Consider the following 26,245-nt stretch of genomic DNA (forward strand, 5'->3'; position numbering starts at 1 on the left):
AAGGTATGGTATATGTAAGAATAACATTCATCTAGGTCCTAGGACCAGCTTGCCAACATAGATCTTTGTTTAGAGAAAGCTGAGGACAATGTAGCCAGCCTCCCAGAACTCCCATGGGTTGGTCAGCAATTCTGCAGGGGTGTCCTGCTAAGGAGTGAAAGCTGAGAGTCCTAACTGTGCTGCTTTTGCGGTGATCCTCTCCAGGTGGCGATCCTTATCCCCTTCCGGAATCGCCACGAGCACCTCCCTGTCCTGTTCAGACACCTGATTCCCATGCTCCAGCGCCAGCGCCTGCAGTTTGCATTTTATGTGGTTGAACAAGTAAGTGGTCCTTTCTTTTCCTTTCTCCTTTCTCTTCTGAGACAGCAGTTTAGGATGCTGCAAGCTGATCCACTGTTGCTGTGAAGAGCCAATAAAACTGAAATCTTAGGATTGAGTTGCCTGACATTTGAAGGGGAGCAGAGAGCAATTCTGTGCTCCTGGTTCTAGATGTTTGTTGCCCAGTACTGGTCACACTTGAATCCAGGAGAGAGCTTTGCTCATGAACAAAGGCCTCTTGTGTGGTGGTTTTGTTGGTGCCTGCAGGCTCCAGACCCAGGAAGTTTCCCTTAAGGTAAAGAGCTGCAGCAAGGTACAGCACAGAGGATGTGGCCTTCGAGTCAAGAGACCTCAGTGCTTGTCATGTCTGCTTTTAATCAGCCAAGTGGCCTGGGACATTTGCAGACTTCTCTAAGCCTGAGGGTTTGGTTTTGTTTTAATCTTAAAAATATGGGTAGTGAACCAGATATAGAGGTCACAAACTGAAGAAGACCACGTGGCAAATTCAGTCTGTAAATCTTTTTTTTTTTTTTTTGGGTCCTGCATATTTTTTATTTGCCTTTAGATGGAACATGACGGTCCTACTGTGGTTTTCTCTTGCCTGGCCTAGTTTATATGTTTATATTACTGACTTGGCCTCTGTAGGCGTTTTGAAGTATGTGATCCTTGAACTAGAAGTGCTATATCCATAGATAAACAAAAGGTTGACAGATTTCCCTGAATATACTGATCATCAGCCTGAGGGTCTGTTGCATGCGTACCTCTCCCTATGGGCACAATTTTGAGTCTCATAGTCTGAGTTGCTCTTAAGTGTCACCCTGGAGCTTGCCTTATATTGGAGTGAGAAAGAAGGGCTGAGCACCACTGTTCAGCAAGGCCGGGCATCTGGGAAATGTTAACGGTCTATCTGCCGGTCCTAAGTTGGGTATTTTGATAGTGGCAAGGGGGAGTCAATGTAGCTGTAATACTAATTAGGCTGTCAACTGATTTGAACTGATTTCTTCATGAGCCTCTGAATTCTTTGTCCATAGACTTGAGTTCCTGGCATGTTCAGTGGCTATTGTCTTAGTTAGATCTTAAAAATAAAACAAGACAAAACCAAAAACCACTCTTTGTATTAGATTTGGTTTATGAACAGTTAGAGATTGGTTAATATACTGAAGAGAATGATTGGCAAGTGGTAAAGAGTAGATATGGTAATGTTGTCTCTTACCTTTGTGGAGCGAGGTATTCTTCTAAATGCTGTTATATGGTTGAATTTCTGCCTTCAGTAGCCTTGGGAAAGAGAAGCTTGGGTTTGCTACCACTTACATTTTTAAAGAAACTGGGGCCAGAGGTCCAGTGACTTTTTCTTTTTCTTTTTTTCCTTTTCTTTTTTTTTGAAGATGGAATCTTGCTCTGTCGCCCACGCTGGAGTACAATGGTGCGATCTTGGCTCACTGCAGCCTCCGCCTCCCGGGTTCAAGCGATTCTCCTGCCTCACCCTCCCAAGTAGCTGGGATTGCAGGCATGCGCCACCACGCCTAGCTAATGTTTTTGTATTTTCAGTAGAGACGGGATTTCACGATGTTGGCCTGGCTGGTCTTGAACTCCTGATCTGCCTGCCTTGGCCTCCCAAAGTGCTGGGATTACAGGTGTGAGCCACTGTGCCTGTGCCAGAGGTCCAGTGACTTCTGGGCCACACTGTGCGTTGATGTGTGGTGCTGGACGTGGTTACACTAGCCCAGTGATCATTTCCAGTTGGTTCTAATAAACTCTTCTTTAGGCACAGCAAAGATAGCAAAGATTTTGCTTCAAGATTCTTTTGAAAATAAAGTTCTGTTTCTTTTAGGTTGGTACCCAACCCTTTAATCGAGCCATGCTTTTCAACGTTGGCTTTCAAGAAGCAATGAAGGACTTGGATTGGGACTGTTTGATTTTTCATGATGTAGATCACATACCAGAAAGTGATCGCAACTATTATGGATGTGGACAGATGCCGAGGCATTTTGCAACCAAATTGGATAAGTATATGTATCTGTGAGTATCATTTCCTCTTAACTAAAGAGGCTAAATCTGAAAGAATGGTGAGCGATGTGAAGAGGAAATCTAATTAGTTGCAACCTAGATGCCCATCAGCTGATGGATGGATAAACAAAATGTGTATATCCATACAGTTGGAGTACTGTTGGGCAATGGAAAGGAATGAAGTACTGATACGTGCCAAAACACGGATGAACTTCGAAAACATTAAGTTAAAGAAGCCAGACACAAATGGTGTATCATATGTATCATATGATTCCAGGTATCTGAAATGTCCAGAATAAGCAAATCTATAGCGACAGAAAGTAGGTAAATGGTTATAAGGGGCTAAGGAGGATAGGGGGAGTAGGGGCGATTGCTTATGGGTGCAAAGCTTTGCAGGGGACAGTGATGAAACATGCTAATATAGATTGTGGTCATGGTTGCACAATTCAGTGTATAAACTAAAACCATTGAATGATATACTCTAAATGGGCGAATTGTGTGGGTATATCAGTTATATCTCACTAAAGCTATTAGAAATCGGTTTGCAAAAATTAATTTTGCTCATTTGATTGATACATGTCAGCATGAGGAAGCAAGTACATATGGATCGGGTCAGGAGCACAGAGAGCACTGTTTTTAGTTCTCAGATGAGAACCTTTTAGGGAAAACAATTACCCAATAACACACAGATGATTGATGTCCCACATCTCCTCCTAGGCTTCCTTATACCGAGTTCTTTGGCGGAGTGAGTGGCTTAACAGTGGAACAATTTCGGAAAATCAATGGCTTTCCTAATGCTTTCTGGGGTTGGGGTGGAGAAGATGACGACCTCTGGAACAGGTACCTCTACCCTTCTTTTGTTGTCTTCTAGAAATGCTACCTTAGACTGCAGACCAGTGCTATCCAATAGGAATGTAATGCAAGCCAAGTGTGTAATTTAAAATGTTCTAGTAGCTACAGTTTAAAAGGTTAAGAAAAAAAAAATGAAATTGACCAGGTGTGATGGCTCACACCTGTAATCCCAGCACTTTGGGAGGCCAAGGTGGGAGGATCACTTGAGCCCGGGAGTTCGAGGCCACAGAGAGCTGCCACTGCACTCTAGCTTGAGTGACAGAGTGAGACCTGTCTTAAAAAATACACACACATAGGCTGGGTGCAGTGGCTCACGCCTGTAATCCCAGCACTTTGGGAGGCTGAGGCGGGCGGATCACGAGGTCAGGAGATCAAGACCATCCTGGCTAACACAGTGAAACCCTGTCTCTACTAAAAATACAAAAAATTAGCTGGGCCTGGTGGCGGGCGCCTGTAGTCCCAGCTACTCGGGAGACTGAAGCAGGAGAATGGCATGNCTAGCCGGGCGAGGTGGCAGGCGCCTGTAGTCCCAGCTACTCGGGAGGCTGAGGCAGGAGAATGGCGTGAACCTGGGAGGCGGAGCTTGCAGTGAGCGGAGATCCGGCCACTGCACTCCAGCCTGGGCGACACAGCGAGACTCCGTCTCAAAAAATAAATAAATAAAAAATAATAATAAAATAAAAATCTTAATATCTTAAAAAATAAACTGTATATCCCAACAAAGCAGCTATTTTCATTTCTCTCCTTTGACATGCAAAAATAAACATAAATTATAATTTAGCAGTTTTTTCTTATAATAAAGAATATGTTCATTGTAAAATACAGATGAGTATAAAAATAAAATAAATTACCCACAAAAAGAAGTAATATGTTACCATTTCATTGAGCTTATTTTGTGTTTAAAAAGTGGCAAGTGAATAGTAATTTAAAATCTCTGTGTATCGGTTTTTAAAATCACAAGTCTCAGGATTGTGAGGATTAAATGATGTAATGTGTATGGAGCTCTGGCGTATCTGATATGTGATAAGCTCTCAATAGATGTTACTGCTTTTATTATATCAACATTAAATACTCTGTAAACAGGATCTTAAGTGGCTCCATTTAATTCCGTTATATAGATGTACTATAATTTATGTAACTGTTTCCTGTTGTATATTTAGAATCTTTTCCATTTTCTACTATTTAGAGTGTGATATAGTAGATAACTCTTCTGCCTGTTATTCCTATTTAGGAAAAATTCCTATAAGTGAATGTAGTCATTTTAAGGCTCTTTTTTTAAAGCTCTGTCCTTTAATGGGTGCAAATAGGGTTCTTAAGGCAAATTATAACTAAGTGCCCCTCCTGCTATAGGTTTCTAACAAAGCTTCACTTCACCAGTGTTCTGTGTACTAAATGTCCATTTCATTGGAACCACTCCAAACTGAAGGGTGGAATATTAGTGATATGTCTACACAGATTTAGCTGCGCCATCACATAAGGCTTGTATTGTACAAACTTGGATGAACAATCCTGTGTGTGAGTGGAATAAAGTAATATTTTTATGGAGTAAGTAAATAGTAACCTAATAAGGAACAAATGCAAAATACTACCTAGTATCTGTTTACTTTGTAGCTTGGCTTTTAAAAAGTATGTGTTAGTTGTTAATTACAAGTACTATTTTGCTGATAAAATTTCAAATGATAGGCTGAGCACTGTGGCTCACACCTGTAATCCCAGTTCTTTGCAAGGCCGAGGCTTGAGGATCACTTGAGCCCAGGAGTTCAAGACCAGCCTGGGCAACAGTGAGACCTCGTCTCTACAAAAAATTTAAAAAAAATTAGCCAATTGTGGTGGCACACACCTGTAGTCCCAGCTACTCAGGAGGCTGAGATGGGAGGACTACTTGAGCTTGGGAGATTGAGGCTGCACTGAACCATGATTTTCTCACTGTACTCCAGCCAGGGAAACACAGTGGACCCTGTCTCTTTAAAAAAAAAAAAAAAAAAAAAAAATTAGGTTATACAAGCATCTAAGTGTTAATCCCCATTTTGATTCTGTTTTATTCCCTGGAAGTAGCCATTTCTTTCCATACTTTTCTTTTTTTTTTGAGACAGATTTTCTTTTTGTCACCCAGGCTGGTGCGATCTTGGCTCACTGCAACCTTCGCCTCCCAGGTTCAAGTGATTCTCCTGTCTCAGCCTCCTGAGTAGCTGGGATTACAGACCTGTGCCACCACGCCTGGCTAATTTTTTTTTTTTTTTAAGTAGAGACGGGATTTCACCATGTTGGCCAGGTTGGTCTCGTCCAACCTCAAGTGATCTGCCCGCCTCAGCCTCCCAAAGTGCTGGGATTACAGGCGTGAGCCACCGAGCCCAGCCTGTTTTTTCTATTCACATAAAAACTTTAATTCAGTTAAAATTGAGTTTTAACTCAGTGTTTAAAAAATGACACAGTGAGTCAGTTGAGTGGGAAAGCCTTTGCTATGTGTGATTTCCAGGGTAAGCTTGTAACACGTCTTGTAGGCTTTGGTCGCTCCTGGGCTGTTACCATTGTATCTAAAAGCCCGTTCTCTTGGTCTTGGACAGAGTGCAGAATGCAGGCTATTCTGTGAGCCGGCCAGAGGGTGACACAGGAAAGTACAAGTCCATTCCTCATCACCATCGAGGAGAAGTCCAGTTTCTTGGAAGGTTGGTGCAATTTATTTCTGTCTCTTAGAAGTATCCCTTATACTGGCCGGGCGCGGTGGCTCAGGCCTGTAATCCCAGCACTTTGGGAGGCTGAGGCAAGAGGATCACGAGGTCAGGAGATCGAGACCATCCTGGCTAACACGGTGAAACCCCCTCTCTACTAAAAATACAAAATATTAGCCAGGGGTGGTGGCGGGCACCTGTAGTCCCAGCTACTTGGGAGGCTGAGGCAGGAGAATGGCGTGAACCTGGGAGGTGGCTTGCAGTGAGCCGAGATTGCACCACTGCACTCCAGCCTGGGCGACAGAGCGAGACTCAGTCTCAAAAAAAAGAAGGATCCCCTATACTTTCATGTCCGGATGTCTTAGACCATATTACAACCCCTCCTACTCCCCACCCCAAGGCCCTGTTCTGATGGCTGTTTGATAGCTGCTGCGTGTATTCTAACTCTGAGGCAAACCAGTGTGGGGATCAGACCATTGGTGAACATTTCAATAGTAAGATTCTTCTAAGGAAATCACTCATCCTATGTCTTTAGCATTGTGGTTTCCCCAGTAGCCTTTGGAGAGTTTGGGGAAAAAACGGCTTGGATGAAGGTCCCTGAGGTGACAGAGCAGTGGCGCCCTTTCTGCAGGCTCCCGTTCCGAATGGTGTCCTGAGCTTCTGTCTGGGTGGCTGCAGTTGCTGTGTTACCTTTTCTTTTTGTGTGTGTGTGTGTGTGTGTGTCTTTTCTAAATTGTGTGGAAGACTGTGCTCTAGACAACCAATTCTAATTGCTGAAATTCTGTTTTCATGGGAGTAAAATGGCACTGCACACAGAGTATGATCTTTCTCATCTGTTGTATTTTTAACATTTTACCTCCCACTTCCCCACTCTCTGACCTTGGCTAGTTACCTCACATTACTAAGCCTTGGTTTCCTCATTTGCTAGCAGGGGCTGGGGTGAGCATTAAATGAAATAATTAAGTAAAGCATCTGGCATGAAACACAGGAGGTGTTTCTGACAACAGCACTCAGCCTGGCATAGCAGAATGGCCGTGCATCCGCGTTGTGCTGTGGAAGTGCTGCCGTGGGTTGCGTCCTTTGCTGTGGGATGCCCTGCTCCATCCTCTGACTGCAGAGGCATGGGTCCTCACCCAGAGCCACCTCTTCTCTGTTCGCTCCCTAAACAGGTATGCTCTGCTGAGGAAGTCAAAAGAACGGCAAGGGCTGGATGGCCTCAACAACCTGAACTACTTTGCAAACATCACATACGACGCCTTGTATAAAAACATAACTGTCAACCTGACACCCGAGCTGGCTCAGGTGAACGAGTACTGAGAGGAGAGAATTGTACGTTTGCTTTACCCACCGCCACCAAGAAAGCAGTCTGATGAGATTTTTTTGGATGGGGGGAGGGTCTACACAGCAAGAGAACAGAAATACCGTGTCTCATGAAGGATCACAGGGTTCGGGGGGAAAATGTGACAGCACACGCACAAACGCCTTCACTGGGACTGAGGGAGTGAGCTTGGGGACTTCCTTTGTCAGCACTGGCTTTCTGTTTTCACAAGACAGACGTCTGTCCCGCTGCTCTCTCCCTGTCTCCTACCCGACATCCTGTCTTAGCCACAGTCTCCAGAACCTGTGATAAACTGTGATCTGCCGTGGTCCTGCCGTGGTCCTGCCGTGGAGCCTGTCCCTACACATGACCTTGGAGCCTCTTGGCCTTGAGAGCAGAGGCAAACCCACCATAGGGCAGCTGCGTTTTAGGAAGAGCAAATGAAACTCCACACCATTCTTCTATATCGTGTTCTCTTTGGTTTCATTTTTTAAAAAAATTACCTTCTTTGGGTGGGGATTGAGGGTGGAGGGGAGGGCGTTTGGGAAAGATAAATAGACATAAATATATAACAGTCACTTCTTGAAGAAGTATAATTGTAAATAAGCCATGTAAAATGCCTTTTTAAAATTTAATTTTCTAGCTGGCTCCAATTCAAATCGAGGATTTATATATTAGGCCAGTTATTTGGTTGGCAAGTGCAGGAATTCAGTTAAAATGCGGTTGCAGAATATCATCTCCCGAATTGCTATCACTTCGGGAAGGGAGTGGATATAGGGCATGTCACAAAAGAACAAAATAACCTGACCTTTATTGCTGGGAGCTGGCTTCTGCCCCTTTCTTCCTCCCCCACGAGTCTTGCCCTTGACTTCTGCTCTGGATTCATTCTTCCGTGTTGGCCACGCACGTGCTCCTCCCACTCTCCGCTAAGCGGGAGGCTGCTGTTGGAGCAGGCTGCTTCCTGCCCAAAGCAGGCCCTCCGGGGCTTGCTGCACACACACCCCTGGCTCTCCAGGCTTCATGTTCTGTCCTTTCATCAGCATGGTGGGGCAGGGGGCGGGGGATGGGGTTGTGTATGGGAATCCCTCCCCCCCTTTTTTTTCTCTTGTGGAACTTGGCCACAGTTTCTGAACAATGTGCCTACATTACCAGCTGGCTTCAGTGATTCCTCTGTTTCCCTTTTTGGTTTCTGTAAAGATTCTTTGTCAACATTAGTAACTGATACATAGAACCAAGGAGCACTCGAATAGGGAGCCAGGAGCCAGGGAGCTGGTGACACTTGTGTGCTGTGGGGTAGCTGGGATCCAGGTAAGACCGGATTGAAGCTTTGAAATTAGACTAACAAAGCTCCAGACAGCAAGAGCCCAGGTGCACTGCTTACACTCCCACCTGCATTTTGAAGTCATATTCTTTTTTGTTTTGTTTTTTAAGACTGGCTCTGGCTCTGTCGCCTAGGCTGGAGTGCAGTGGCATGATCACCTCTGCAGCCTCCATCTCTCAGGCTCAAGCCATTTTCCCACCTCAGCCTCCCGAGTAGCTGAGACTACAGGTGCACACCACCACACCTGGCTAATTTTTTGTATTTTTAGTAGAGATGGGGTTTTGCCATGTTGCCCAGGCTGGTCTTGAACTCCTGGACTCAAGCAGTTCACCCACCTTGACTTCCCAAAGTGCTGGGATTATGGGCAGGTGTGAGCCATTGCACCCAGCCTTGAAGTCATATTCTAAATTGTATTTGAATTTGTGCCTCTTTGTTTTTCCCCAAACCAAAGCCCTCAAATTGCAGTCTCTGTCGGCTTCTGCAGAATTCTGGAAAATGCCAGTTTTCCTCCCCCCCTCTTCTTTTCCATAAAACATATTTATATATTGTGATGAGGAGTACTTTCTAAAGAGTACTTCGTATTTTTTTTTTTAATTGCCTTGTTTGCCTTCAAATTCCTTGATTTTCATGGTTTACATGGGTGTGTGTAGGGGTGTGTGTGTGTATGTGTGTGGGTTAGGACTTTTTTCGTTGCATGTGATGGTTCTGTGGACATATGATCCCCACAAACTGTGGGAGTGATTGGCCAGGCCTTGTTTTTTTTGTTTGTGTTTTTGTTCTTTTGAAGAATAGAGTGGTATTTAGAAAATAAATTGCATTGCAAAGCTCTTATCGGCTCATATGAGAGAGCAGGCTCCTGCCCTTGAAAATGCTGGTAAGCTATAGCATATGTTTTTAAGACTTAAGCATTTCATGCTTTAAAATACCTTCACAAGGGAACATTACACACAGAAGTTCATTTGGTTTTCCTTTGTTTTATGGTGCATATAGCAATAAAGAGCCCCCCCTCCACCCTGCAACTCCCACCCCACACCGGGCCTTTGTCCCTGCCTGGGCTTTTCTCCCCTTCTCATTCTTCTCTCCCCTTTCCTCACTGAAGGCTGTGAGTTGCTTTCAATGTGACAACACTATGATGTCATTTGGACGGATTTGCCAGGACAGACTGATTCTGAGTCATGGGTGCCATGTGTGTATGCGGCAGTGTTGTAAGGCGATCTTGTTTGAAGCTCTATGTTACCATAATTACCATCAAGTACACACTGTTGGCAAAAGGCTAACACCTGACTTAAGAACATACTGATCTGAGAACAAAAGGAGAGCTCTCTTTTCACTGCTTAAAGTGGGGTCACTTTGATACCCTTGCGGTCATGTCTGTGTCTGATGAGTGTGGAATCTCTGGATGTGCACTGTCAGTCGTGTCCACCAGGCCTCGAATATCATATGGGAAATGTCATAGTTAAAAGTGTACAGCCAGGCCCGTGTTCTGTTAATAGCGTGAAATTGTCATGTTAAAAACAAAAACAAAAAAAAACAGGAACCAAATGTGACCTTGTGTATATGTTGGTAGCTGAAAGTCTTCAAGGCTACTGATGGGTGGCCCCTTAAATTAATCTTGTCTTTGATTGCTGTGTGCAGGGAAAGGTGTCCCCGTTCGTTCATGCTGTTTTGGGCGGATGGGGGGTATTTGCAAGAATACTCATTTTGACGTAATAGGTCCTCTTGTCAGAGACGCTCTACCACAGACATTAATAGCTGAGCAGCAGCCACATGGATTGATTGTATCCAATCACCATTGACGATGGCATTGAGCGTAGCTAGCTTATTTCCATCACTACGTGTTTTTGAGCTTGCTCTTACGTTTTAAGAGGTGCCAGGGGTACATTTTTGCACTGAAATCTAAAGATGTTTTAAAAAACACTTTTCACAAAACTAGTCCTTTGTCATTGCATTATTTACTCATGTGTTTGTACATTTTTGTATGTTAATTTATGAATGATTTTTTCAGTAAAAAATACATATTCAAGAACCAAACCTTGGTGGTCGTTTCTCTTTGTCTAGGACAGTTTGGGTCCTTGGGGGTCTTTCCTTTTTCCTTTCCTTTCCTATAGGAGTTCAACTACAGGCAGCTCAGCCCAGCTCTGGGTCTTGCTGGGGTGAACACTGCCTGACCCGCACTGCGAGTGAATGGGCTGAGTGAAAACTACATAGTGTAACAGCAGCAGTGTGCCCACTGTGCTGCCCAGGCATGCCTACACTTGGGTTTTCTTTCAAGAATCACCCAGGTGGTACCTGGAAAGTTGCATAAGACACTTGGGTGAGGAGACGTGGGGTCAAGGGGGTGGTAAGGATTGATGGAGTTTGATTCCAGAAGGTTCTCTGGGATCAGTCTAGGGTTTATATGCCCAATTCTGCTCAGAGATTGTCATCATGGCTTCTATGTGTTGAATGTTTGCCACTCACAGTATTAATAGTGTCAGATGCTGGGGACATAATAGAGAAAATGAGACAGGATCAGGGGCCTCATTAAGCTTACGGTCCACTGGGGGGTATGATTAAAATTGTATCCTTAATACCTGGTCCAAAAGAGCAAGCTGCAGGTGGTGAGTGCATGGTAGGGTGGGCATCCCAAGTGGGAATGTAGGGAAGGTGGAAGCAGGTGAGCTAGGGGGAGACAAGGAGCGGGGGGCACACAGCTGCAGGGTAGGGAGGAAGCCAGCGTGGCAGGAGTAGAGGGCGGGGGGAGCACAGGGTGAGGAGTTTGCATTTCACCCTTAGAGCAATGGATTCAAGAGTTTTCAGCAGGTAGGGCTGTGTGATGCGATTCAGATTCCATAGCAACTTTGAGCGAGGGCTCTGGCTGCAGGGAGAATGGGCGATGGTACAGAAGCAGAAGAGAAGCAGCGGGGAGTGAGATAGGTACAGGGACGATGGAGGAGGGGAGACTGGGAGATGCTGAGGTTGTGCTCTCAGGACCTGCCAGGGGTGATTGGGATGGAGAACTCTACCTAAGCTGCTGGCTTCCCACTTGCACAGGTGACAGGGCCATTCCCTGAGATGGGGGCACTAGAGTCAGACCAGAGTGGTGGGGCAGATACGAGATCAGTTGTGACTGCTGAGTAGGGAGTTTTGAGACAACCTGGCAGAGACAGCAGGGTGGGGGCTACAGGTGGACTGGGGAGTCTTTGGGTGGAGGAGGTTAGTGAGGACCCAGCAGTGGGTGAGATTGCTGGGGGACTGAGAACAGGAAGCATAGAGTGAGAGAAGGCAGCGGACTTGGCCCAGACTCTGAGAACCTGGTTGAGAAAAGGAGGATGAGTGAGCAGGAGGAGGGGTGGGAGGCTGAGCAGGCCAAGAGGAAGAGCGATCAGCAGCACTGAAGGCAGCAGAGAAGCAATACAAGAGGAACAGGGAGAAGCAGTGACTTGGCAGTGGCCAGGTGTTGGAAATGTGGCAGGAGCCGTTTTGCTTACCTGATGAGGTGGAAGGAGATAGCAGCAGAGTGGGCGTCTCTTGGATTTCCTGGGAAGGGGTGGAAAGAGGAGGTCAGGGCCACAGGAAGTGTGGGAAGCTGGGGGTGGGGGATGAGGTGGGGTTGGGTTTTGGTTTTCCTACAAGAGAAGCTTGAGTGTGTTTCTTCTGAACCACACGGAATGTCTGAGAGAGGACAGCTGAATCTGTACAAGAGACCAGGTGATCTGGTGGGAATGTCCCTGAACTGTTGGCAGGAGATGAGATTCAAATCAGAAAAACCAAACAGGAGGAATGAGGAGCTCTGTATAGGCCATCCCATCGGCAGACACACACCCCGTGAAGAGCGTTGTTGCCGTGGAGGTCAGAGATCCCTTCCAGCCAGCTGCTGGAATTGGGATTCAGCAGAATTGATACCTGGCACTACTACGTCCTCCACACTCTCAACATTTGTTTTGTTTGTTTGTTTGTTTGTTTGTTTGTTTTTAGTTTTCGGGGAAGTCCAGTAATAAAAATAGTTCCTATTTATTAAGTACTTGCTATGTGCCAGGGCCCATGGTAAGTGCATTGCACGCCGTGAGTCCTCAACTCTGAGAGGCGGACACTGCCCCTTGTTCTAGAGCAGGGCTTCTCCACATTGCTGTTGACAAATGGGGGAGCTGTCCTGCTCATTGTCGGGTGTTCAGCAGCACCCTTGGCCTCCTCCCTCGAGGTACAAACCCAAATGGAACAGCTACTCTAGACAAGCTGAAGCCACAGCTTGCCTGAGTTCACAAAAGTAGCAACGGAACCGGCTGGGGACATTTTTGCCCCAGGGCAGATGCTCTTAACCCCTAAGCTGCTTCTGCTGACCCAACTCCTTTGCATATGTGCTCTAAATAGCTTTTGTTCACAAAGAGTTGAAAAGTCTATTCTAAAAGGAACACATGAATATGTGCTTGCTGGAAAATAAGTGTTAAATCTCTCCTTTAATGTTAGCAGTATGACTACATTTTTTAGTTTTTTGAGACTCTGTCGCCCAGGCTGGAGTGCAGTGGCACAATTGTAGCTCACCACAGCCTCAACCTCCTGGGCTCAAGTGATCCTTCCGCCTCAGCCTCCTAAGTAGCTGGGACTAGAAACCCACACCACCACGCTCAGCTAATTTTTATAATTTTTGTAATTCTTGTAGAGATGGGGTTTCACCATGTTGCCCAGACTGGTCTCAAACTTCTGGGCTCCAGCTGTCCTCTTGCCTTGGCCTCACAAAGTGCTGGGATTCCAGGTGTAAGCCACCATGTCCAGTCATTGGCTGATGTCCAGATCTATACTTGTATACCTATATGCATGCTTAGGAAAACAAAGGCATAGTTTAAAAACCATAAGTTGTCCTATAATTACTTTTTTTTTTTTTTCTTAATGTTTCTGGAGACCTCTTTTCTGTGAATGAAGAGCTTCCTCAAATAAAGCCCAGATGTTACCTCCTTGGAGAAGATTTGATGAGCACCCAGTCTAAAATGCCACCTCCCTCTCCCTGTACCCCCTTACCCTGCTTTATTTTGATCACAATATTCTCACTCTGAATCATACTGCGTTGTTATTGTTCTTCGTTATTTGGCTGTCAACCCCACTAAAATATAATCCCCATGAAGGCAGAGACTGTTTTGTTCTCTGCTCTATCCCCAGTGCTAAGAACTGGTCTTAGCACATAGTAGTTGCTCTATAAATATTTGTTGCATGAATGACTGAACCTATCTTATCATTTGAATTGTGGTACATGGTAATCTCTTATGTGGATGTATGTAATTTAGCCATTCCCCTCCTAATGGACATGGAGGTAGTTTCCAGTTTTCCACTATCACATTATATGCACCACAGTGAACACAGATGGACATCAATCCATGGCACATATATGTGTAGGCCAACTTGAAAGAGTCCAAGAAATGAAATTGTTGGAGCAAGGGATCTGCACACACACACACACACACAAATACATACATATATTTATGATACAAGGTCTCACTCCATCACCCCAGGCTGCAGTGCAGTGGTGTGATCATGGGTCACTGCAGCCTCGACCTCCCAGACTCAAGCTATCTTCCCACCTCAGCTTCCTGAGTAGCTGAGACCACAGGCTAATTAGTGTATTTTTTGTAGCGACGGGGTCTTACTGTGTTACCCAGGCTGGTCTCAGTAGCTGAGACCACACCTGGCTAATTAGTGTATTTTTTGTAGCAACGGGGTCTTACTGTGTTACCCAGGCTGGTCTCAAATTCCTGGGCTCAAGTGATCCACTTGCCTGGTCTTCCCAAAGTGTTGGGATTACAGGTGTCAGCCATCGCACCCACCTGCACATTTTAAATGTTGAAGGAGCCTACCAAATTGTCCTACAGAAAGGCAGTATGAATTAATCTTTCTACCATCAATGAATGACCATGCTGTTTATATCTTTAATCCCCTGGAATTGAAGGGGATTTTTGTGTATGATATGGTCAGGAGGGGAGGTCTACAATTTATTTTTTCCAGATGGATTGCTAATTGTCTCAACAGTATTTATTGAACAATCTATAATTTCCCCATGTCTTTGTATTTTTTTTTTTTTTTTAGTAGAGACAGGGTTTCACCGTGTTAGCCAGGATGGTCTCGATCTCCTGACCTCATGATCCGCCTGTCTCGGCCTCCCAAAGTGCTGGGATTACAGGCTTGAGCCACCGCGCCCAGCAATTTCCCCATGTCGTACACATTAAATTCTGTAGCAAGATTCTTCCATTTCATTGAGCTATTTGTCTTATTATGCCTTACAGTTTTAATTATGATAGCCCTGTAGTATGTTTTTAAAAGACAAATTTATCTCTACTTTCTATATCCTCCCCCAAATTTTGTAAACTTTTATAGAAGTGTAATATACATATAGAAAAGTCCATAAATCCCAAGCAAACAGCACTTTTAATTGTCAGGATGAACATACTTACACAACCCCATGCTCATCAAAATTTTCAGCCAGGCATAGTGGCTTATGGCTGTAATCCCAGTACTTTAGGAGGCTGAGGCAGAAGGGTCACTTGAGGCCAGGAGTTCAAGACCAGCCTGGGCAACATAGTGAAACTTTGTCTCTACAAAAATTTAAGAAAAAATTAGCCAGGTGCAGTGGTGTATGCCTGTAGTCCCAGCTACTGGGGAGGCTGAGGCTAGAGGATCACTTGAGCCCAGGAGAGTGAGGCTACAGTGAGCCATGATCACACCATTGCACTCCAACCTGGGTGATACAGAATGAGACTCTGACTCAAAAAAAATTGTTTTTCTTGGCTATGTTTATGTATCTTCTCAATCCAGTGAGATTTATTTTGTCAAGTTATATTTAAAAATCTATTTAAGGGTCAGGCATAGTGGCTTATGCCTGTAATCCCAGTACTTTGGAGGCCAAGGTAGGAGGATCACTTGAAACCAGCCTGGACAACAAAGTGAGACCCTGTCTCTATATTTTAAAAAATTGTTTTAAAAATCTATTTAGGATCATGACTGACGTTGCACTAAATTAATGATATGGGAAGATAGCATCTTTAGCATCTTTATAGTATTAAACTTTACCTCTAGACCTACCAAATTCTTTTGCTGAGGTCAGGCGCGGTGGCTCACACCTGTAATCCCAGTACTTTGGGCAGATCACCTGAGGTCACGAGTTTGAGATCAGCCTGGCCAACATGGAGAAATCCCATCTCTACTAAAAATACACACAAAAAAAAAATAACTGGGCATGGTGGCAGGTACCTGTAATCCCAGCTACTTGGGAGGCTGAGGCAGGAGAATCACTTGAACCCGGGAGGTGGAGGTTGCAGTGAGCTGAGAGAGCGCCATTGCACTCCAGCCTGGGCAACAAGAGCGAGACTCCATCTAAAAAAAAAAAAAAATGCTAGTTCCCTCCTAACCTGGTACCCTCGATGCCACAGTACCTTGCAGGTGGGCTGTTCTTAATAAACACAATCACTGAGTAACAATTCAGATTTACCATCACATGCAAACTAGCTGCAAGGACAAACGGTTAAGGAGGATTTATGCCACTTGGGAAATGCATCCTGCTAGATGCTGGTAGAAAACTTCCCAGGCAGACTACATGCCGTGAGACTCCTTGAGGAAGCACAGCCCTGAGTCCTTTTCTCACTGCTCCAAGACATACCTTTTCTCTGCCCCCATGCCCGCCCCACTCAGCACCCTGCTACGACTAGATGTGGGACTGACAGATGCCACTGTTTGACTTATTTCCACGACAGTGGTGGGTGGGAGTCATGTAGGAGAGAGGTCTCTGCTGTGTAGGGAGGCTCAGAGGTAAGGAATAGGTGGGAGGAGGGTATACATCTTCCACTCTGAATTCTAGGAAGAGCAGGGCCTGGGAGAGATGCTCTACTGGTTGCAGTTCTACAGCCAACAACCCCATGGCCTGGGGAAGTCACTTCACTTCCCTGCAACTTCATTTCCTTGCAGTCAGATGGAGAGAAATTAGAGAGAACCATGGGTGTTTCCATATTTTTCTAAGAAAGACAAATTGAAAAGCAAAGAAATCTGGGCAGGCAGCCGGGCACGATGGCTCACACCTGTAATCCCAGCACTTCGGAAGGCTGAGGTGGGTGGATTGCTTGAGCTCAGAAATTTGAGACCAGCCTGGGCAACATGGTGAAACCCTGTCTGTACAAAAAAATACAAAAATTAGGCTAGGCCCGGTGGCTCATGCCTGTAATCCCAGCACTTTGGGGAGGCTGAGGTGGGTGGATCATTTGAGGCCAGGAGTTTGAGACCAGCCTGGCCAACATAGTGAAACCCTATCTCTACTAAAAATACAAAAATTTGCTGGGCGTGGTGGCAGGCGCCTGTAGTCCCAGCTACTCTGGAGGCTGAGGTAGGAGAATCGCTTTAACCCAGGAGGTGGAGGTTGTAGTGAGCCGAGATTAAGCCACTGCACTCCAGCCTGGGCAACAGAGCAAGACTCCATCTCAAAAACAAAACCAAACAAACAAAAAGTAAAAATTAGCCAGGCATGTTAGCACACTCTGTAGTCCTAGCTACTTGCGACGCTAAGGTAGAAGGATCACTTGAGCCCGGGAGGTCGAGGCTGCAGTGAGCCATGATGGCACCATTGCACTCATGGCTGGGTGACAAAGCAAGACCCTGTCTCCAAAAAAGAAAAAATCTTGGTAGGCTCATTTCATCCATCCATCCATCCATCCATCCATCCAACAAATCTTTTAGCACCAACTATTGTGAACCACTGCTCTGGATGGTAGAGAGAACCAAGATTCCTGCTCTTGAGTTTACAGTTGGTGCGTGCGTGTGTGTGTGTGTGTGTGTGTGAGAGAGAGAGAGAGAGAGAGAGACAGAGAGAGAGATAGAGAGTCTCAATCTGTCACCCAGGCTGTAGTACAGCGGTGCCATGATGGCTCACTGAAGCCTCAACCTCCTGGGCTCAGGCGATCCTCCCACCTCAGCCTCCTGAGTAGTGGGGACTGCAGGCACTCACCACCATGCTCGGCAAACTTTAAATTTTTTTTCTTTTTTTTTGTAGAGACAGATTCTAGCTGTGTTACTCATGCTGTTCTCAAACTCCTGCACTAAAATGATCCTCCTGCCTTGGCCTCCAAAAGTGCTGAAATTACAGGCATGAGCCACTGCGCTTAGCCGAGTTTACAGTTTTGAGGGAGAAGACAGATACCAAACTAGTGAAAAAATAACTAAATGAGTAGATATACCTCATGGTAAGTGGTGTGAAGAAAAATCACACAGAAGGCCAAGCGGGGTGGCTCACGCCTATAATCCCAGCACTTTGGGAGGCTGAGGCAGGTGGGTCATAAGGTCAGGAGATTAAGACCATCATAGCCAACATGGCAAAACCCCGTCTCTACTAAAATACAAAAAATTAGCCGGGCGTGGTGGTGTGTGCCTGTAGTCCCAGCTACTTGGGAGGCTGAGACGGGGGAATTACTTGAACCTGGGAGGCAGAGATTGCAGTGAGCCGAGATCACACCACTGCACTCCGGCATGGGTGACAGAGCGAGGCTCTGTCTCAAACAAACAAACAAACAAACAAAACCATAAAACAAAAAACCTCTGAGCATGGTGGCTCAAGCTTGTAATCCCAGCACTTTGGGAGGCCAAGGCGGGAAGATCGCTTGAGCCCAGAAGTTCAAGACTAGCCTGGGCAACATAGCAAGACTCTGTCTCTACCAAAAAAAAAAAAAGAAGAAGAAGAAAAAAGAAAGAAAAATCACACAGAAGAATGACTGGGATGGTGGAGCGTTCAGACTGGGTGTTCAGGGAAGACGTCTCTGGAGGAGGTGGCATCTGAGATCAAAGATATGCTCCCAGCAGAGGGAAGAGTGAGGAAAACCCCTCCCCTAGAGCGAATGTCTCCAGCGTCAGCTTTAAACACACTCCAGTTACTGACTCACTACCCTACGTAAGACGTGCCAGGCTCAAATACAAAATCTAACCTCTTGTGAACTGAATTCATTAGGCAAGGGGCCCGCGAACTTTTTCTATTTTTCCAGCAAATCTTTTCCTAATTCATTAGGCAAGGGCCAGATGGGAAATATCGTAGACGTTGGCGGCAGGGGGATACACGTGTCTGTTCTCATCTGTGGTTCCTGGATCACGACTCGGATAGCCCTTGTCAGTTTTCTGTGATAATATGGGGGTGCGTTAGGCCTTGGAACACAGAATCTCTCTCTCTGATCTTCTCCTTTTACCTGCCCAAGGAAGGACTCTCCTCTTCCCCTGCCTTTCTAATTGTGGGTCTTAAGGACCCTCATTTCAGAAAGGTCCTACCCAATGCCCTGAAGGAAGGAACACAGCGGAGAGAGGTGGAGAAGACGCTGAACAGACAGCCTCGCAGGGGTTCCCTGCTCAGCCTATTAGTGTTAGACCATCCCCTTTCCATTCGATCACATTTCTACGCCGTCAGTCATGCCCACCCAGTGAAGTCCCCATAAAAGGCTCAAGAGGGCCGGGCGCGGTGGTTCGCACCCGTAATCCCAGCACTTTGGGAGGCCGAAGTGGGTGGATCATTTGAGGTCAGGAGTTCGAGACCAGCCTGACTAACATGGGGAAAGCCCCTCTCTACTAAAAATACAAACATTAGCTGTACGTGGTGGCACACGCCTGTAATCTCAGCTCACTCAGGAGGCTGAGGCAGGAGAATCACTTGAACCCTTGAGGCAGAGGTTGCAGTGAGCCGAGATCGCACCACTGCACTCCAGCCTGGGTGACAGAGCAAGATCCTGTCTCAAAAAAAAAAAAAAAAAAAGGCCTCGAGAGGACAGAGTCAGAGAGCTTCCAGATAGCTGAACACACAGAGGTTTATAGGAAGGTGAACAATAACTCATCCACGTGCTGGGAGGGTGGTGTGCCCCAAACCCATCGGGACAGGCTCAGGACCCTTCCAGACCTCACTGCGTGTGTCTCATCTAGCTGTTTATCTGCATCCTTTAAAAGAAGCTTTGTCATAAACCAGTAAGACATAAAAGTAAGTTTGCCTGAGTTCTGTGAGCCGCTTTAGCAACTACATTAAACCCAAAGAGCGGGTGCTGGGAACCCCCGTTTGGAGATGATCAGTCAGAAGTTCTGGAAGCCTGGACTTGTGACTGGTGGGAAGGAGGCGACAGGCTTGGGGACTGAGCCCTCAACCTGTGTGACCTGAGGCTATCTTCAGGTAGACAGCATCAGAGTAGAATTGGGGGATGGCCCGCTGGTGTCTACTGCTTGGTACTTGGGGAAAAACAGACACACATTTGGTCATAGAGATATTCTGTGGCCAGGTCCATTGGCTGACACCTATAATCCCAGCACTTTGGGAGGCTGAGGTGGGCAGATCACCTGAGATCAGAAGTTCGAGACCAGCCTGGCCAACATAGTGAAAACCTATATTGACTGAAAATATAAAAATTAGCTGGGCCTGGTGGTGGGTGCCTGTAATCCCAACTACTCTGGCGGCTGAGGCGGGAGAATCACTTGGACCCAGGAGGCAGAGGTTGCAGTGAGCTGAGATTGTGCCACTGCACTCCAGCCTGGGTGACAGAGTGAGACTCTGTCTCAAAAACAAACAAAAAAACAAAACAAAACAAAACAAAGACCCACGTCTTTTGTGTTGATTGCTGTAGTGTGAGAGCAGAGGAAAAACAGTTGTTTTTTCCACCCTCACAGGGACCGTATGCAGTCTCTGTCACTCAACTATTCAACTTCTCAATTCTGCCCTCGTAGCTCAAGCAGCCCCAGACAATATATAAACAAACAGGCTTGGCTGCGTTCCAATAAAACTTTATTTACAAAAACAGGCGGGTGGCCGTAGTTTGCCAACCCCTGAGTTTGGCTAAAAATCAATAGAAATGTGAACGGTGATGGAGGATTATAGAACAGGGAGGCAAACCAGGGGAAAAATAACAATGTGTTCTGGCTGGTCCATCGCTATGTAAGACATAAGAGCAGTGGCCGGGCGCAGTGGCTCAAGCCTGTAATCCCAGCACTTTGGGAGGCCGAGGCGGGTGGATCACGAGGTCAGGAGATTGAGACCATCCTGGCTAACATGGTGAAACCCCGTCTCTACTAAAAATACAAAAAACTAGCCGGGCGTGGTGGCAGGCGCCTGTAGTCCCAGCTACTCGGAGGCTGAGGCAGGAGAATGGCGTGAACCTGAGAGGCGGAGCTTGCAGTGAGCCGAGATCGCGCCACTGCACTCCAGCCTGGGTGACACAGCGTGAGACTCTGTCTCAAAAAAAAAAAAAAAAAAAAAAAAAAAAGACATAAGAGCAGTAACATGGAAGGAAATCAAACCGCCTGAGGACACAAGAGTGGCTAAACAAGCCAGGCTCTGTCAACACAGAGGAAAAGGAAGTGCCACAGAGTGACAGATTACACAGGAACAAGAAATGGCAGGACTGTGAGTGAAGAAAGGAAACACCACAAGAAGGATGTGCTCATTACAACAGAACCCTGGGCCGGGCATGGTGGCTCATGCCTGTAATCCCAGCACTTTGAGAGGCCGAGGTGGGAGGATCGCTTGAAGCCAGGAGTTCAGGACCAACCTGGGCAACAAGGCGAGGCCCTGTCTCTACAAAATATATTTATATAAAAATTAGCTGGGCATGATGGTGTTACGTTTGTAGTTCCAACTACTCGGGAGGCTGAGGTGGGAGGATCCCTTGAGCCTAGGAGGTTGAGGTTGCTGTGAGCGATGCCGTGAGCTATGATTGTACCACTGCACTCTAGCCTGTGCAACAGAGTGAGACCCTGTCTCAAAAACAAACAAACAAAAAAATACATTTTACATTATTTGGTCCTGGGACAAGGCTAAAGAGTAGTCACTGGAGATTTAGGGCAATAGAGACACTACATTTTTGTGTCTGTCAATCTGCCTTAACAGATGATCAGAAATGGAATAGAGGCTAGGCACAGAGGGTCATGCACGTAATCCCAGCACTTTGGGAGACTGAGGCAGGCGGATCACCTGAGGTTGGGAGTTCGAAATCAGCCTGGCCAACATGGTGAAACCCCGTCTTTACTAAAAATACAAAAATTAGCCGGGTGTGGTGGCGTGTGCCTCTAATCCCAGCTACTCAGGAGGCTGAGGCAGGAGAATCACTTGAACCCGGGAGGTGGAGGTTGCAGTGAGCTGAGATGGCAACACTACACTCCAGCCTGAGCAACACAGCGAGACTCTGTCTCAAAAAAAAAGAAAAGAAAGGAAAAGGAAAGAAAAGAAACAGAATAGAAGTAAAACAGTTTAGTACTGAAATGAACTGTTGAGAATCTTAGCTGTCACTGTCCCTCTCTAACATCATATATACTGTGAAGTGCTGTTTTCATCTGTTTTGTTTGTCTTTTCTTTGGTCTTTCTTCCCACCTGGGACAGGGGGCAAAGGACACTGTTTTGCTCCCTGTTCCATCTCCATCACCTAGTCCAGAGTTGGGCATACTGCAGGACGGAAGGCAAGGGGCAGGTGCTCAAATATTTGCTGAGTAAATGAAAATGAACCTTCTCAATCTGAAGACTCCAGATGTAGGATGAGCCAGACACCCCCAGGCTGAACCCGCTCAGGAGCTGGGTGCTCTTGGTAAAGTCACATTTCTCTGATCCTGTTTTCTCATTTGGAGAAGGGAGGTGGTAAGATTTTCCACGCGAGGTTAATGTGAAGAGGAAATGCAGCAGCATATGTGAGTTACCAAGTGCAATGCTTCACAACAGTAAATAGGTGGTCGGTCAATGGAAGCTTTCATCCCGGCAGCTTCACAGCAAAATACCGTCTATAAATCTAAAGTATTCTTGCTATTAAAGCCTTGTTATCTGTTTTTTTGTTTGTTTTATTTTGTTTTTAATGAGACAAAGTCTTGCTCTGTTGCCCAGGCTGGAGTACAGTGTCATAATCTCAGCTCACTGCAGGCTCGACTTCCTGGTCTCAAGTGATCCTCCTACTTCAGCCTCCTGAGTAGCTGAGACTACAGGCATGCACCATCACACCTGGCTACTTTTTAAGTTATTTGTAGAGACGAGGTCTTCCTATGTTGCCCAGGCTGGTCTTGAACTCCTGGCCTCAAGCAATCCCCTTGCCTCAGTCTCCCAAAGTGCTGAGATTACAGGCATGAGCCACCACATCCAATCCTAAAGCCTTAAAACCTTCTTAAGGTTTTTTTTTTTGAGACAGAGTCTTGCTGTGTCACCAGGACTGGAGTGCAATGGTGCCATCTCGGCTCACAGCAACCTCCACCTTCCAGGTTCAAGCGATTCTCCTGCCTCAGTCTCCTGAGTCGCTGGGATTACAAGCATGCACCACCGTGCCTCGCTAATTTTTGTATTTTTTAATTTTTTTTATTTTTAGAGACAGGATTTCACCCTGTTGGCCAGACTGGTCTCAAACTTCTGACCTTATGATTCACCCGCCTCGGCCTCTCAAAGTGCTGGGATTACAGGCGTGAGCTACTGAGCCCGGCCAAAGCCTTGTTCTTAAGACTGACCTACAAGAGAAGTAACTGGGAGCCAAGATTGCTAACCTTGCTGGTGGCAAGGCCACTAACATTCCTGTTGAAAGAATAATCAGTGGAACCAAATACAAAATCATACCACCAAATATTAAGATTTGTTTGCCTATCATTGAGAGATTTTTCTTTTTTCACACTTTTTGGTTGTAGATCCATTGACTAATAAAAATAAAAATGTAGCTGCAGTGTCATAAGTTCATCACAGCTGGAATGTATGGTCCAAATTTCTGTCAGCAAAAGAATTTTTTTTTTTTTTTGAGACGAAGTCTCGCTCTGTCACTCAGACTGGAGTTCAGTGGCGCGATCTTGGCTCACTGCAACCTCTGCCTTCCAGGTTCAAGCGATTCTCCTGCCTCAGCCTCCCAAATAGCTGGGATTAAAGGTTCACACCACCACACCTGGCTAATTTTTGTACTTTGAGTAGAGATGGGGTTTTGCCATGTTGGCCAGGCGGGTCTTGAACTCCTGACGTCAGGTGATCTGCCTGCCTCGGCCTCCCACCGTGCTGGGGTTACAGGCATGAGCCACGCACCTGCGAAACTAGCAATTGAGTTGGTGTCAGGAGCTCTGTCAGGCCTGGGGTGTTCTAGTGGTCAGTGACAGAGTCAAGGCCACTCCAGATATAAATACAACATAAGTTAGGACAATGGGTTTATTAGGGTAAGGTGGCTTCAAGACAAGCCTCCTAGCCCAGGTGGCCATAGAAACTTTTTTTTTTTTTTTTCTTTTTGAGGTGGTCTCACTCTTTCACCCACGCTGGAGTGCAATGATGCTATCTCGCTTCACTGCAACCTCTGCCTCCCAGGTTCAAGTGATTCTCCTGCTTTAGCCTCCGGAGTAGCTGGGATTACAGGTGTGCGCCACCACGCCTGGCTAATTTTTGTATTTTTAATAGAGATGGGGTTTCACCGTGTTGGCCAGGCTGGTCTCAAAATCCTGCTCTCAACTGATCCACCCGCCTTGGCCTCCCAAAGTGTTGGGATTACAGGCGTGATCCAATGCGCCTGGCATAAGTCTTCAGCCACTATGTATTGTGCTCGCTTTACAGATGAGGAAACACGCTTAGCAAGTAAACTCTGGTCTACTAAGAGTTTGTAAATGGCAAAGTGAAGTTTCAGGGTAGAGATGTTTCCAAGCCACATTCTCATTTCATAATCCAATACAATTCAGAATAAATTATCAAAAGAAACCTCAAATTTTTAACTTCTTGAAAAATAGCTATTATTTCTAAATGGCCCCTGAATCAGAGGAAAATCAGAACCAAAATGGAAACTTATCTAGTCTTAAAAAGCAGACACTTTTCATACCAAAGAGTATGAGACGTAGCTAATGCTACCCACAGAAGAAAATGTATAGCCTTAAAGAAGTTTATTATTTTTAAAAATCGAAAACAAAATGGATTAAGTATTTAACTTAAGAAAATAGAAAATAGGCCAGACACGGTGGCTCACGCCTGTAATCCCAGCACTTTGGGAGGCTGAGGCAGGTGGATCACAAGGTCAGAAGTTCAAGACCTGCCTCACCAAGATGGTGAAACCCCATCTCTACCAGAAGTACAAAAATTACAGTGTGCCTGTAATCCCAGCTACTCGAGAGGCTGAGCCAGGAGAATCGCTTGAATCTGGGGGGCAGAGGTTGCAGTGAGCCAAGATCGTGCTGCTGCACTCCAGCCTGGGTGACACTTCATCTCAGAAAAAAAAAAAAAAGAAAGAAAAAGAAAATAGAAAATAGAAGAAGCCAAAAGAGTAGGAATAAGAAATTAAAGGTAAATTATACAATTAATGAAATAGAAAAAAGAAAAGAGAAGTGATAAATAAAATGAAAAAGTGTTCTTTAAAAAGAAAGCACCAGAAGATAGATAAATCCTGCCAAATCTGATTAAGGCAAACAGTAAAAAGAACAAGATTAGCAATAACTAAGGAGACAGATTCATGAAATCATTATTAAGCCATTCAGCAAATAGGTAACACCTACAATGCACTGGTTTCTGGTTTAGATGCTGCATGTAACAGAGGCAAACAGGCAGACGCGATTCCTACCCCCATGGAGTTTATTCTGATGGAAGGAGACAGGAAGTCAACCAGTAAAGTCGTAATATAGTTTCAGACAGTGAGAAGTGGTTTAAAAGACAGGTAACATGCGAGAAATGTGGAACCACTTTAGATTGGACAACCAGGGAATATCCCTCTGAGAAGGTGACGTGTCACATGAGACTTGAAGGACATAGAGTCAGCCATGGGAGGATCTGAGGGAAGAGAGAACGTCAGGCAGCGGGAACAGCAAGAGCAAAGGCCCTGCAGTGGAACAGAGCTGTTGCCTCAAGAAAGAGAGAACACCGAACATCATGATGGATTGTTATAAAAGAGAGAGAGAGAGGGCTGAAGCACAGTGAAGGGAGAGGTCATAGGCAGAGGCAGGGATCACTCAGGATTTTATTCTGAGTGTGTTTTGTTCTGGGAGGCCATTTGAGGGTTCCAAGCAGTGAAGTAAAGTGATCTGATTTCTGTGCTGGGAGAGCCCCTGAGGCTTTAGGTTCCTGGTGCAGATTGGACTCTGTGTTGGTGAAGGGCCAAGCATGGATGCTGAGCTCCGGGCAGGAGCTTAAGGCTGCATCCAGGTGAGAGGTGATGGGTTGGCTCCAGGCGGTGGAAGTGAAGAGGAGTGGACCTCAGTGGAGACTACAGTCTGCCACCTGGAGTCCCCTTCAGGACAGAGCCTCCAGGATTCACCTTCAGCCAAGAAGAACCACCTTGCCTAAGACTGCCTCCTCCACAGGGGCAGCCCACCTCCAATGTCGGGTTGACATGGGGGTCTAAGGACCCCATTTCATGGCCCTGATGTAGGCAACTCGGAAGGGCTGTTCCAGCCTCTGAGCACTGCTGAGGCCTCTGGTGTGCCTGCATTCCAGCCCCACATAATCGCCCCCCACACCGCTCTACCCCCTTCACAGGTGCTGTGCGTGAGAGCGCTCCCCGATAAACCGCCTGCGTGCCAGCTCTCTGAGTCTGTTTCCCAAGGAACCCAACCAAAGACGCTGATTGATCAGAAGAGCGGTACAAATAGAACGCGCCACTCAGTGGCAAGCCCTTTCTCCACAGATGATGACTCAGGGAAGGTCGCAGAGCCTCTGGCAGGTCACAGAACCTCTGGCAGAGCTGAGGTGACCCCCAGCTCTCCTCTTCACAGCTCTGCCCCTCTTCCACCTGCAAACCAAGAGAGTCACAGTGGAAGGGCCCAAGGTCTGCAAAAACCAGAAGTGTGTCAGCAGGACAGGACACTCAAGAAGTGCCACTCTTA

General features: G+C 46.1%; 1 protein-coding gene across 2 annotated transcripts in view; it reads left to right on the forward strand.

Moving 5' to 3' along the window:
• The window catches only part of B4GALT5 (beta-1,4-galactosyltransferase 5), a 90,700-nt gene extending 77,072 nt beyond the window's left edge, over positions 1–13,628 (forward strand). Inside the window, exons 5-9 of one of the 2 annotated variants that reach the window (XM_025399272.1) lie at positions 205–321; positions 2,150–2,337; positions 3,043–3,165; positions 5,742–5,843; positions 7,016–10,516. In XM_025399272.1, coding sequence (XP_025255057.1) covers positions 205–321; positions 2,150–2,337; positions 3,043–3,165; positions 5,742–5,843; positions 7,016–7,163 — 678 coding nt within the window. In that variant the 3' untranslated portion in view covers positions 7,164–10,516. Of the gene's footprint in view, positions 1–204; positions 322–2,149; positions 2,338–3,042; positions 3,166–5,741; positions 5,844–7,015; positions 10,517–13,363 lie in introns of those variants that run through there. The other variant, XM_025399273.1, reaches the window with a different exon arrangement.
• The last annotated feature ends 12,617 nt before the right edge of the window (positions 13,629–26,245 follow it).

The sequence above is a fragment of the Theropithecus gelada genome, chromosome 10, assembly GCF_003255815.1.
Source record: "Theropithecus gelada isolate Dixy chromosome 10, Tgel_1.0, whole genome shotgun sequence".
NCBI lineage: Eukaryota > Metazoa > Chordata > Mammalia > Primates > Cercopithecidae > Theropithecus > Theropithecus gelada.